Source organism: Enhydra lutris, unplaced genomic scaffold (genome assembly GCF_002288905.1).
Source record: "Enhydra lutris kenyoni isolate GAN:26980312 unplaced genomic scaffold, ASM228890v2 scaffoldscaffold26, whole genome shotgun sequence".
NCBI lineage: Eukaryota > Metazoa > Chordata > Mammalia > Carnivora > Mustelidae > Enhydra > Enhydra lutris.
The window spans coordinates 11,223,691-11,237,469 of NW_019154110.1; the positions used below are offsets into that span (position 1 = coordinate 11,223,691).

Genomic DNA, 13,779 nt, shown 5'->3' on the forward strand with positions numbered 1-13,779 from the left:
TCTACAAGGCTCTTTCCTCAGCATCACAGAGGTGGAGCCTAACACACCATGCGAGGGAGGTGTGATCTGTATCCCGTTTTCCAAGACACTGGAGCCTGATGGAGGTAAAGGGTGAGTGGTGGGGCTGGGATGCGAATGGAGGGCAGTGTTGCTCCAAAGCTGGTTCTACACTTCTGCCTTATACTCTATCTGCCCACTTTGCCAACTGAACATGGATGCGATGGTTTCCTGTTTAGGGATACGTGCTCGTCCCTCCTCTGACCTATGAAACCCGGGAACCACCTCACACTAATCAGAGTCCCAGCAAGGGCTGAATTCGAATCTCATGTTCTTGTGTCCACGCAGTTGGGACCCAGCCTCCCTCCGCAGCCTTCTTTACCCACTTCCTGGGTCTTGGGAGTCCAGGAAGAGCCTTTCCGGGGTCTAGCTCAGTGTCCCCTCCCACCTGAGGCCACATCCACACCTGTCCAGGGTCAGATTTAATCCAGGTAAAGGGACCTCTGTTTAGAGGTCATGGTCACATGTGCTCCTGTATCAGCCTGGGCCAGCCCACCTCAGGCGCAGGTCACAGAATTCTCACAACAACCCAGGGGGAAGATAGGGGTATAATTTTCATTTTGCAGATGAGGGAAACCAAGTCTCAGCTGTACTCACAGAACACATGGGTGGCCCCAGAGGGAGCCCAGGGTGGTGTGTCCTCAGAGCCCTTCAGCTTGGCCACTGCCTCCATCCCTCTCCGGACCAGGCTGTGTGGGTGCACATCCCCAGAGAATGACAACTGTGATTCATCTCGGAGGCTGCCAAGGGGCAGTGGCTGCACCCGGGAACCGTGAGGCACGTTGTGAAAGTCTGGGCTGGGCAGGGGATGGCTCACAGCTGGTTGCCAGTAACTATTTATTGGCACAGGGACAGGTGATGATCCCCACTTTATAGATGAGGAAGTTGCAATCAGAGGGGAGTTGGAAAGCTGCCCAAGGCCATGCCTGAGTTAGAGGGAAAGCAGAGACTCGAATGCAGGACACGTGGGGGAGCCTGGGCAGAGTAAGAGGAAGGAGGCTGCGCCGGGGCTGGGGTCAGTGGGCCTGGGCTGACGGCTTTATGGGTCCTGTAAGTCACTGAGATGCGACAGGACCCATCCCTGCTCTAATGATCCCTGCTTGAATGAGGGCTTTGTCGCCTCCAGGGGAGCGGGGCCCTGGGCCTGGACAGGGACAGGTGACTAGTTAATGGCAAGCCAGGACAGCAGGGCTAGACTGGGAGATAAGGCTGGGAATGTTACAGCTAAAAGTAGAGAGCCTCTTGCCCCGTGTAACCTTGTGGAGATGATAAGGCTGCGCCCTGACCTCGCACATTGCCCACGTACAGCCTCTGGGGTGGCTCTGAAGGCACATTCGTGAAGACTTGCCCATCCTTAAGCTCCTCCCACATGAGCCCATGCCTCAGAGGGGACACCACACCAGAGCCTGGCTTGCCCCATCTCCCCCGCCCCCACATAGTAGCGGGCACACTCACAGGGTGGGGCACACTCACAGGCATAGAGCCTGATTACCTAGGGGACAGTTCCTCCTACCCTTTCTTCTCCCTGGGAGGCCCCAAGGGGATGGACTTTGAGGTGGGTCCAAAGGTCACTGATCAGTAGCCCCTTAACCCCACCAAAGGTTTTCAATCTCTCCTGCCAGTCAGTGGCCTGGCCTGGGGTCACGCAGACCCCATGAAGTGCATTTCATTCCCAGGAATAGGGTTCCTCCCCACTCCATTCCTCAGTCCTGAATAGCCCTGTGGACATAAATCCACTCCCCAGAAAAGTCTGTAGGGTGTGGAATCCCTCCCCTGACTGCCTGGTCTCAGCTGCTGATTAAATTTAAAAGCAGTGGAGACAATAGAGCCCTAAACCTGAGGAGGTGGGCGCCCCCTCCCCTCTCTGTAGGATCAAAGCTGTTCCTTGAGGCTGTGATCCTGGGCCAGGATGGAGGGGGGTGCAGGCGGTGGTAGTTATAGCCAGGACTCTCACCAAAGAGGAAGGCCCTTTGCCTGGAGAGTTCTAGGGGAGGCAATCCCTCTTCAGAGGTCCTAGCCTAGGTTCAAAGGCTGGTGGGAGCAGAGAGGTTGGCAGCGGATGGGGAAGCGACTAGACCAGAAAACAGGGGCTTCCTGTTGATGAAGGGGGCCCAGGCCCACTGCCTGGTTCCCTGTCCCTCTTCCCTACCCGAGTCTAAGCTTTCCAAACCCCTACGGAAGCCCCCACCCAATGTGGGACGCACAGTACCTAGAGCCATCGTGGAAGAGTCTAGAGGCTCTGCAGCAGGGGGGGTGGCAGCCAGGAGACTGAGTACCCCTCCTGAGACCAGAGGCAGCTTCCTCTCTGACTCCCCTCAGCCCTGTCCTCCCAAATGCTAGGGCTTCCTTCAAGGAAACTTTCCTTTCCCTGGATCCCTCTGAAGATCCTGGCAGATGAGAGAACTAGGGGTCCACTCAGACCCCTATCTCTTCTCTTCCCATCTCATCTCAGGGGTCTGGGCGCCTCAACAGGAGCCAGTCCGGTCCCTCTGACCCCACAAGCTTCTCTTCTCTCCCTGAGCCCCTTGGGATCTATTTCTCAGTCCGGCCCCTCGCCATTCCCCCTCCCTCCTCTGGCCTTCGCAGAAATGCTCACACCGCGGTTTAGGGGCGTCTTCACTCCGTGTTGGAAGAAGAGTCTTTGGTCTGCTTAGCAATTAAGTTTGGAACAGCCTGAGAGGAAACAGAAAAGAGACCCAGAGAATCAGCGACCACGGCCTGAGGGAGAAAAGCCAGCCCTCTCTTTGGGGACACCGGATTCAAGAAACACCAGCACACCTCCCTAATTTGCACCATCCTCGGGAGGCTGTCTCCACCCGTCCACCTCCAGCCCAAGGTCCTGGCGGACGGCTACTCAGGCGAGAGGGCTGCGCTGGGAGTCCAGGCCAAACCGATCAAAGGCAGGAATCCGGGCACCCCTCCTTGTATGGATCAAGTACCTCGCGAGGTCACCACCCCATTCTCAAACAGGAGACCAGGTGTGATGGGAGCGGGCGGCTCTCGGAGGCAGGAGCGAGAGGAGCGGCGCTGGCGGCGGGGGCGGGGTAGTGGCGGTGGTGCGGGCACGAGGCACAAGGTGGCCCGGCAGGGGGTGGAAGCGGAGGATTTCGGCGCAGGGACAGGACGCGGGGAGGGGAGGCTCCGCCAGGAGGCGGAGCCGCTACCCGCGTCCCGCTGTCGGGGCTCTTTCCCGTCGCAGCTCCGCTATAAAACCCGGGACCGGCATGATCGCTGCACCCCCGGAGGCCTCCTCGGCACGCGACCCCCGGCTCGGCGGCGTCTTGGCTCCTGTGCGGGATGCGGCTGCTGCCTGCGCTCCTGGCCCTCGCCGCCGCCCGGCCCTCGGCCAGCGCAGGTGACCGCGCGGGCTCCCGTCTGGTCCCCCGGCGGGCGGCCCCTCGGCGTCGCCAGCCGCAGTGCGCGCGGGGCGCGGGGCGCGCGGCGCGCGCCGGGCTCGGACTCTGTGGGCACCGCTGCGGCGACGGGGCTGGAGGGGCGGACGGGGCGGACGGGGCGGACCCGGCGGACGCGGGGCCCCGCGGCGCTCGGCCCGGAGAGCGTTCGAGTCAGTGATGTGGATGCTTCCCCGACCCGCCTCGACGCACGCCGCCGTTCTCGCCCTTTCTGGCACTGCACGCGCCTTTGGTCCTCAGCCTGTCCCTGCGTCGCTGTCTGTCCCGCCGGGGCTCAGTGCTGAGGGGCTGCCCCCCTGCCCAGAGCACGGGAGGCCCTGGCTTTTCCGCTTCGCACCCTGGGTTCCTGGTCGTTCCCTTTCCCCTCCCCAGGGACACATTGGGAGCTTGTGGCCAGGGGGGACACTAGGAGACCTGAGACCCTGGCCGAGCCGGTCTTTCCGGGCAGTGTGATTTTCGTTTAAAGATTAATGATGTGGCCGAGCTCTTAATTATTCGCCTAGGTGGGAGGTGGCAGGAGTTGTGTGTTAATATTTGATAAGGAGCTGAAAGAGCCTCCAGTCCCAGGGCTGGGCACAGGGATCAGGGGAGGAATCTTTTCTGCGACCCCACAGGGGACCATCTCCTCTGCAGGAAGCCCCCCCCCATCTGCCAGTCCCCAGCTCAGCTACCCCTCCGATGGTCCCCTATTGGGGTCCAGCTGGCCAAATATCCTCTCCAAAGCTAGATGCTCCCTTCTGGGAGTCGTGGAGTAAGGGGTGAGGGTGCCCTCCCTCTGCAACAGAGAAGGAGAGAGTATGTGCCTTTTGCAGGAAAGATTTAGCTGGTGTGTGTGTGTGTGTGTGTGTGTGTGTGTGTGTGTGTTTTGGAGGGGATGAGGGGAACCTGCAGAAATTACTGGCTTCTTCCCAGGAGAGGAATAAAGAGGAGAGATGGGATGTGACAAAATTCATATGTAAAGTCGGAATTTGGAAACTTACCAAAGCGGCTGGACTCAGAAAAAGAGAAACACTTTACAATTAATTCTGTTGCTTTGTAGCTGTGTGGCCCTGGGTAAGTCACTTCATTTCAGTTTTCTCACAATATAGAGATAGTAATTCTGACTTAAGGGGTTTTAAGGGCTCAGGTAGCTAGTGGGTGTAAGTGCTTGGTGTGGTACTTGAGTGGCGCATGGCAGACACCCCATGCCTGATGGCTGCCTGGGGCCAACCAGCCAGGAATCTATCTCAGCTGCCCCCTCCTACAACCTGTGCTCACCTTAAGTGCTGGGGCTTTCAGACTGGAAACTGTCTCGGGACTGGTCTCCCTTCACCCATTTCATCCTCTGGAACACTTGAGGCTGGAGAGGGACCAGGATACACATGAGACAACCCAGAACATCTGCTGTCATGGAGGGAGGAGGAGAGGAGTCATAGGACTCTTTGAGGCCCCAGAACCCTGGCCAGGAGTTGCTGAGACTTTGCCAGGACATACTTGGGTTTTGCTGAGCTGGTTTCCAGGATTCCTCCTTCCCCACAGAGTGGGAATGTAGAGTGGGCAAGGTCCATCAGAGAGAACTTCTTGGATCACCAAGAAAGGTCCAGGGGGGCAAGTGGAGGGTGAGGGACAGTGGCTGGGTAATTGGTGATAGTTGTGAGGTTTGCAACTGCATTCCTGGTTCACCTAGGCGGGTCACTTAGGTAGAACCTGGAGTTTGGAGCCAAGATCTGTCTGTGGGGAGCCCCTCTCCTTCCCAGGCCCCCTGAGACAGCAGGCTTGTCATTATTTGAAGGGCAGCCCTCTCATGAATACAGGAGCCTGAGCTGGTTTGTGACCCTGCCACCTCAGCCCAGGGACATAGACCTGACCTCTGGTCTCATCAACGTTGTTTTCCTAGTTCTTGCCTCCCGAAGAGGGTAGTTACAAGAGCATTCAGCCACACAGGTCAAAAGTCTCCACAATTAAGACAGTGAACCAGAGGTCATCATTACAAAACCAGGAGCTGTAGCCAGAGTCAGGGAAGAGCACATTCCTGAGAATGGCTCAGCCTGAACCAGATGGGCCCTGGGGAGGCTGAGAGGAGGGTCTGCCCTTCAGGACTCTGACTTAAGCAAGGCTTCCCCTGGAATAGCTTCCTTTGGGGCCTCCGGTCAACCTTGGAGGCCCTGTCTGCCTTCAGGTCCTTTGAGAGGGGAAGACATGGGTGAATTCTGACAAGGAGGCTTTCACGGTTGCAAATGGGCTCCACCCAACCATCCTCTCCTCAGACACTGAGCAAAGTCCTGGCGGGCCCAGTGGCAGTTCGCTCTGCCTGAGGTAGAACGGAGGGCTGGGGAAAGTTGAACTCTCCTTCGGAGATGAAGCAAGAGCCAGAGCCAGGACTGAATCAGGTGAGCGGGCTCCAACTTCCGAGCTCTGGCCACCTGCAGAGGGGAGCCCAGGAGGTGGGGAAGTGCCCGCAGCCCCTTGCAGAGTTGACCCACCTGGGGGTTCCTTGGAGGCAGAAATTACCCCCATGGGGGGCGGGCGGCAAAGCCCTGTCCAGGGCAGGGAGTGGACCATGATGGGGAAGACACTGCAGGATCTGGCAGACTCTGAAAGAGGCCAGAGCAGCAGAGCAGGCAGCGGGTGAAGCCTTTGACCCAGAGCCTGGGAATGCAAAGCCCTCGCTGACTCCAAGGGACCTGGAGCGAAAAGGTGCCCCGTTTTCTGGGGATGCTCACTCTCCTGGCCTGGAACCCCTTGTCCCCTCCCCTCCCAAGAACTTGATTGTCCCCTCCCGAGAACCTGACCACCTCCTGGCTCCTGCCCCACCCTGGCCTCATTCCAGAAACCCCAGAGGAGGTGGACGGAGGCAGCCCCGAGAGGAGGGGGCAGATGTGCTCAGAGGCCTCAGCTCAGGCTGAGTGGGAAGCTGTGCTTTTCTTAGGAATTTTCTCATCCCTGAGTTCTTTCCAGCTCACTTCATTTCTCTCCTCTTGGCCCAGCCTGAGCTTTGGCCATCTGCACACTGATCTGAGGCCAGGGGGAGGGAGGCCAGGAAAAGGAAGGACTCACTGGGGACTTAACTGTGCTGCAGGCTGCCTAGACTACTCTACTGTCTCTCATTAACTCCCACAGTCCAAAGAGGCGGATGCTATTAGCTCCATTTGACCGATGAGAAAACTGAGGCTCAGGGAGATTAAGGTGACTTGCCCCTAAGTGGCCCAGCAAGAATTTCAGCTCTGGATCAAATGTTTTGTCCACCCTACTGCCGCAGCCTCCCCCCGCCCCCCCCCCCTGCTTAATTGATAGACTATAATGGTAGAGCAGATTTAGATTTACAGAAAAACTGAACAGAAAGCACAGAAGGTTCCAAGGCACACCGCCTTGGCAGGCCCCCATGGTAGGTAAATCTTGCACTTAGTGTAGTGTTTGCCGTGCAACCTCTTCTCAGAGGTGCTGGTTCTCCAGCCCTGAACCACAGCTGAGATTAGAACCTGAATCTGACCCCACGTACCAGTATTGCAGGGTGGTGGGACAGGGTTTGAAAGGGCCCGACTACTGTCCCTGGTGGGCTGTGAGAGTTTAATCCAGAACGGGTCTTAATCACACGAGAGCATGTGTTCCAGGGAAGGGCTCGTCGAATCTCTTCCATCATCCCGGATCAAGTCTGGGAAGGCAGCCAAGCTGAACTCGGCTCTGTTGTCCCAGGAGGGGAGACTAGGACTAATCCTCCTCCTGTCCTCTTGCCAGAACCTCCCTTCCAGGTTTGGGGTGGGAGATACAAGGAAGGAGGAGGAGGAGGAGGCCGACAGCCCCTGGAGGAGAGTGTCAAGGCCAGGCCCTGGGGTAGAGGTGAGGGCCTTAGAGGACCTCCCAAGGCCCCTCAAGAGTGGCTGTTTTTCCCAAGGACCAGTGCCCTGGGCACAATAACCAGGCAATCAGCTATGGGTCTGGACTTTTGGGGTCTGGCTGCTTCTACCACTTCCATCCCCATCCCTGTATTTCCTCAAGTCTCCTTCCTTTGGGCCTGCAGTGCCAGACTGCAGGAATGCTCCATCCCAACCCAAGGGGGTCTCTGACCCTGGGGATATTCCTAGTCTTTGACCCGCTGTGTACAGACACACACACACACACACACACACACACACACACACACACACACAGTGTTGCTTATGTGCACACAGCTCCAGTCTATTCCTAGACACATGTGTGCGCAAGTGCACCGACACAGGCGTCATGTCCTTCCTCTCTCTGCTCCAGAGTCACACTGGTGCTACGAGATTCAAGCCAAGGCCTCCAACTATACTTGCTTGGGTGAGTACAGCAAGTCTCGGGGATGGGTTTTCTGCACTGGGGGGCCTGCCCAAGTCAAAATAAAAACCCAGGGAGGGCGGGAAGGATCAGGGTAATGATCCCCCCAAGTCAGCTATCAGTTACTCAAACACAAACACACATCGGCATGCGTGCATGGACACGCACATACACAATCCTGGCGCTCGGAGGACGGGGAAGGTAGAGTGACCCGAGGCTTCCCTGGCATCTCCCGTCGCTGTCCCTAAGAGGGCAAGTATTCTATCAAACAAATCAGCAGTTGCATCAGTTATAGAGACACTTTTTTTTTTTTTTTAACTTGGCTCCCTGCCCAACGTGGGGCTTGAACTCACAACCCTGAGATAGTTACATGCTCCACCATCTGAGCCAGCCGGGCACCCCCTATTTTGCTCTTATAACGAAATGGAGAGTTGGTTCTGTTCCAACGACCCCTCTTTGGGTGGACCTGGGAGGTCGTCCTTGGCATTTTTTTCAACTGTTGCACAATTTCCCTGCAGTCAGCTCTGCGGCTGCCTCTGCTGTGTTTCAGGGACTGAACGTGCTGCCCCCTCCCCAAGTCCCAACCACACCCATGTCCAGGGCAGCCTTCCCCGCCTCCAAACCCTCAGATTATACTGCCAGTCAGCACGTCTTTCCCTAGGCCCCCTTCCAGGGGGCTCCACTGTCAGCTTCCAAGCACTCTCCCTTCCCCCTCCTTGAATCTGAGGAGGGGCGTGTGCCCCTGACTCTCAGCCGGCCCCTCCTCCCTGCTCAGGGCCTAGCCAGTGGGGTGAAGACTGCCAGAAGAACCGCCAGTCCCCCATCGACATTGTCACTACAAAGACACAGGTAGACCCAGACTTGGGATCCTTCTCCTTCTCTGGCTATGACGAGAAGCGAAAGTGGAAAGTCCAGAACAATGGGCATTCAGGTGGGTGTCGGGCAGTGGGGTGGGGGGGACCTGGGCAGGCAGGGGCAACTGGTCCAGGGACCCCTGGCTTCCAGAGGACTGGGCTAGAGGTGCTCCTCCAGGCCCACCGTGGCTGCAGAGGGGCTGCAGAGCCCGGGGCTTTGGAAGTGGGGGAGACGCTTCCCAGTGGCTTTGGTGCTTCAGTGGAAGACAAGCAGCATCCTAGGAAGAGGGAACACGGCAAAGGCGCAGAGCTGTAAAGCATCTTGGGGTGTTCAGAAAATCATGTGTGGCACTGTGTGCCTGGAGGCAGAGAGCACAACTAGGGCAGGCCTGGGTCAGGCTAGGAGCAGCTGAACTGGGCCCAGGGGCAGGTCACCTCAGGGCTAAGGAGTTTGGACACTCCCTTGAGAAGGCCCAGACATCAGGGAGGGGCTTGATGCAGGGGAGGAGCTGGGCTGAGGTGCATGTTTGGGGTGGGGGGTGCAGAGGGAGAGGCGGGCCCAGGGGCCACAGGGGGCCAGTGACAGGTCTGGGCTGTACCACCTGTCCCATCCCATCCTGTCCCTGCAGCCCAGGACTGTTGCCTGTGAAGGGCGGGAGGCAGAAGAGAAGGCTCTTTGTGGGGGGGGCTTGAGGGGGTTGCTGGGGACTTAGCCCCCTCTTGTGCCCTCCAGTGATGGTGCTGCTGGAGGGTGAGGCCTCCATCGCTGGAGGAGGACTGGCTGCCCGGTACGGGGCCACGCAGCTGCACCTGCACTGGTCTGAGAAGCTGGATGGGGGCTCAGAGCATACCCTCGATGGCAGGCGCTTTGCCATGGAGGTGAGGGCCCTTCTCCAGGGTGGCGCGTGGCTGGGCTCTGGGTGGGCGTGCCTTGGGTGAGAAGGGTGCTCCAGGCCCCTCATAGGTCCTCTCTCCATTCCTCTCCCTGCCACCAGATGCACATAGTACACAAGAAAGAGAAGGGGACGTCGAGGAACAAGAAAGAGGCCCAGGATCCCAAAGATGAGATTGCAGTGCTGGCCTTCTTGCTGGAGGTGGGACTCTCATTCCCCAGGGGCTGAGGGGCTGCTTCTTGGGATCAAGAGGTCTGGGATTCCAGAAAGGCAGGAAGGGGTTGGGGGACCCTGACTTCCCCTCTGTTTTTCAGAAACTTGTATACCCCCGGGGGGGAGCCCAGAGGCTCTCAGGGCCTCAGTCCCAGAAGCTATCTGCCCTCCCCAGCCCGGACCAGGAGAATGGACTTATGGTCAGCACTGGCTCCCCACAGGTCCCTCTCAAGCCCCCTTCCCTTCTGTTCCAGGCCGGATCTGAGGAGAATGATGGCTTCCAGCCCCTGGTGGAGGCGCTGGCTTATGTCCCCAGACCCAGTGAGTGGCTGGGGGGGAGGGGAAGGGAGGAGACTTCTTCCTACAGAGGAAGGGCCAGGGTGATGCTGTGGCCTGGGCTCTCAGGGATTCCCTGCTTCCCCAACCAATCGACGGTATCCTCCCTACCTACTCCTGCCCCAGAGATGAACACCACGATGAAAGAGAGCATCAGCCTGTTCGACCTTATCCCCAAGAAGGAGAAACTGAGGCATTACTACCGCTACCTGGGCTCCCTCACCACTCCAGGCTGCAAGGAGACGGTTGTCTGGACTGTGTTCCAGGAGCGCATTCAGCTCCACAGGGATCAGGTACATAGGGCTCGGCCCAGGGTACAGCCTCCCACTGCCCAGTTCCCCAGAAACCATCCCTCTGTATCCTCACAGAGGCCCCCCGGGGCTGCAGTGGGCATGGGGCACCCCAGGGAGCTGAGGTCCTATTGGTTGAATCCACAGACACTCCCCAGGGTATGACAAACAAGAAAGCTCTTGCCTATCCCATCCCCCGTTCGAGGGCTGAAGGGGAGGCTGTGGCAGGAGCGGTCAGAAAAGGCTTCCATGCTGTCCCCTGCAAGTAGGTGGGACTCCTCCAGCAAGGGCAGGGAGCTGGTGTCCTGGGGAGAGAGGGAGGGCGAGCAAGGGGGAAGGGCCGGGGCTGGCCAGGAGCAGCTGAGAGAGGACCAGTGCAGCCCCAGTAGGAAAACAGTCCATTCATTCAACAATGGTACTCAAGGCCTTACAACACACCAGGCTCCAGGGATACAGCCCAATCCCTCCTTCAGTGATACTTTCCTTGCTGAACAGTAATTTTGAAAGGGTGGTCCCTGGTCCAGGGGCATCACGATCATCTAGGAACTTGCTAGACATTTGAATTCTCAGACCTCGCCCCAATCCTCCTGGATCAGAAACCCTGGGGATAGGGCCTGGCAGTGTGGGTCCCAACAACGCCCCCCAACCCTGGCCCCGCCCCGCCCCGCCATGATGCTCATGTACTGAAGTCTGAGAACCACTGTTCTGTAGGAACAGCGATAAGACAGCAGTGACCCATGCTTATGGGCCCTCAAAAATGTGAGCTGTGTGTCCACCTAAGGGAAGCTAAGCGCTCTACATCCTTATTCTTTTCATCTGCACAAAAACCTGAGAGCTAGGGAAAACAAAACAAAAAGAAACTTGAGAGCCAGGGATTCCAAAGCCCTAAAGAGGGCTCAGACAGGCAAGGTGACTGGTCTGGGGTCACACATCGGGGAGCATAGCTCTGCTTGCTCCTGGCTTTGTGCTGAGCCCCATCTCTTCCACAGATCTTCGCCTTCTCCAAGAAGCTGTACTATGATACGGAGCAGTCACTGAGTATGACAGATAACGTCAGACCCTTGCAGTACCAGGGGCAGCGCCCCGTGTTCAAGTCTCAGGCCCCAGGACAGCTGCTGCCCTTGCCCTTGGCCACCATTCTGGTCCCCACGCTCACCTGCCTGATGACTGGCTTCCTCCGATGAGCAATCCCTTCCGGACACTTTACCTCTGCTCTCAGTGTGTAGAGGCCTGGGGCCTCCATTCCTCAGGCTTCCTAGCATGGATTTTGATGATGATTAAAGGGATATATTTTTGGAGAAACCTTTCTCGGGTCTATTTTTAGTTCCCATGACCATCCTTGCCCTGTTCCCCTCAACCTGCCACCATTTCAGGGAAGGAGCCTGAGTCTTGGAAGTTCTTCCTAGCAGGGACTGCCAGGCACCCCCTCCCACCTTTGTAAATAAACTTCCTGTCTGTACCCCACTTGGAAAGATGCAAAGACAGCTCTGAGTTCCCATACCAAGAAAGCCCAGGAAGTTCCAATCCAGCCTCCTCACTGTATAATGGGGGAAGCCGGAGCCCAGGAAGGAGAAAAGGCTCAGTGGAGACCACACAGTGGGACTCTGGCCAAGGGGGCTCCGCCCCCTGCCCAGCACTGTCTCCTCTGGACTCCTCTGGGCTGCAGAGCACAGGTCATGTGGGGGTGCAGCCTAGGGAAGCTAGGTGCCAAGGCATTCATTTATTTGCCCAAATGTTTCTTGAGCATCTATGTTCTAGGCACTGGAGATATGGCAGGGAGGATAGACAAAAAGTGCCGGCCCTCCTGGGGTCGCCAGTCTAGCTGGAGTTGCTGGAGATGAAATATACACAAACAGCGTATCAGAGGGCAGTAAGAGCTATGGAGAAGGATAAATTGGGAAGGGAAGGGGGTTAGGGAAGGTCTCAGCAGGAAGGGGCCTCAGGAAGACTTGAAGGAGGCCAGGGACGGGGACCATCTGGGAACCAGCAGGTGTCCTTGTGGGGAGGGAAGGGCACCTGTCAGAGGAACAGCAGGCAGGCCAGCTCAAGTGGAGAGCGGGAAGGAGAAAGCCCTCCAGAGAGCTGGAAGACAGAGAAGGGGAAAAGGTCAAGGGGAAAAGGAGAGGTCAAGTGTGTTGGGGGCAGGGAGGGCTTGTAGGAGGGCACTGTAAGGATGCTGGTTTTGAATGGGAGAGAGCTGGGAGCCTGGAGAGGCTAGAGCAGAGGGGCCTGATGTGCTGCTTTGGAGGAAGCAGGGGCTGCAGGGGTGAGGAGGGAGGGGAGGCATCTGCAGTGTTCCCGGAGCTAGCTCGTGGTCACAGGTGAATAGACAGGACACTTTGTGAGTGAGACCAGGGGGAGGCAGGTATGAAGCGGATGGTCTAGAAAACTGAGAGAAGGAAATGAGGGCCCCAAGGACAGGTCCCAAACCAGGCAAGCAGGGGCCAAGGGGCCCCAGGCTCTGGGATCTCATCATCTAGGGAGGGCTGGACTGGGGAGTATCAGCTTGGGGAAGGGGAGGAGAATGAGCCTTGCTTGGTGAAGAGGGGTCCCTGGGGGGCTCTAGCAGGTTCTATCATCTGGAGGTGGTGAACTTTCCTACAGGAATGTGCAAGCTAGTCAGGCACTCAAGGGATTCCATTACCCGGTGCTAGAAGCCCCTCCAGCACCCCCCCACCCCGCCCCACCACCTCCTGCAAGGCAGTAGTCTCTGGAGGGGAGCTGGCTGGTAGAGGTGACCTCTACGCCTTCTGCTGCCCTTTAGATCTCAGAGAACCTGACCCCCCCCAACTCCCCCTGGACGTCCCCCTGCCGCCCCCCTTGGCCTGGGGAGAGGGAGGAGCCTGCCCTCCCCGTTTCCCCTTCGTGACCAAGAATAAGCACCCCTCCATTCGCGGGTGATCACGTAGTCATGGGGGGGGGTGTTACCGTCACCATGGCAACAGCAGGCAGCCTGTGTCAGCAGGGGCTGTGAGGACACCAAACCTGTTCTCTTTGGTTCCTGGTGCAGCCTGTAGGGGATCTGAGATTTCACCTGAACCCTGCCCCTCCCACCCAAGGTTCAGGGCTCTCAGAAACTCCCACGGTGCCCCCCACCACTAAGCCCCACCCCCACCCCTGAACAACAGGGCAGCAAGCCCCAGAAGTGCCCCGCTCTCTCCAAGGGTGTAAAGGAGCCCAGGGGTAAGGCACATGACCCTCCCTCGTCACCCTGACCCCACAGTAATAAACCTGGCCAGTGGTGCCAGAATGGGCAGAGCACGCTCAGGTCCCAGGGCTGAAACCTCTTCCCTTTGTGTCCGCCCTTCCTCGAACCTAAAGCTCAGTAAGTGATGCCGGCCCGTGATTCATAGCAAGGTCATTCCTGGCCAGTCACTGCAGGAGCCATTCCTGGAATTGGCCCCCACACCCTGGAGGGTGAGCCTGACGGGCAATCCCTCTTGTGGGG

General features: G+C 58.0%; 1 protein-coding gene across 1 annotated transcript; it reads left to right on the forward strand.

Moving 5' to 3' along the window:
- Positions 1-3,140: 3,140 nt before the first annotated feature.
- On the forward strand, positions 3,141-11,633 carry LOC111151729 (carbonic anhydrase 4). Its single transcript, XM_022509896.1, has 8 exons — positions 3,141-3,412; positions 7,695-7,748; positions 8,521-8,676; positions 9,333-9,478; positions 9,595-9,693; positions 9,960-10,026; positions 10,168-10,334; positions 11,321-11,633. Exons 1-8 carry the CDS (start codon positions 3,355-3,357, stop codon positions 11,513-11,515), a joined length of 942 nt encoding a protein of 313 aa, XP_022365604.1. The 5' UTR covers positions 3,141-3,354; the 3' UTR covers positions 11,516-11,633.
- The last annotated feature ends 2,146 nt before the right edge of the window (positions 11,634-13,779 follow it).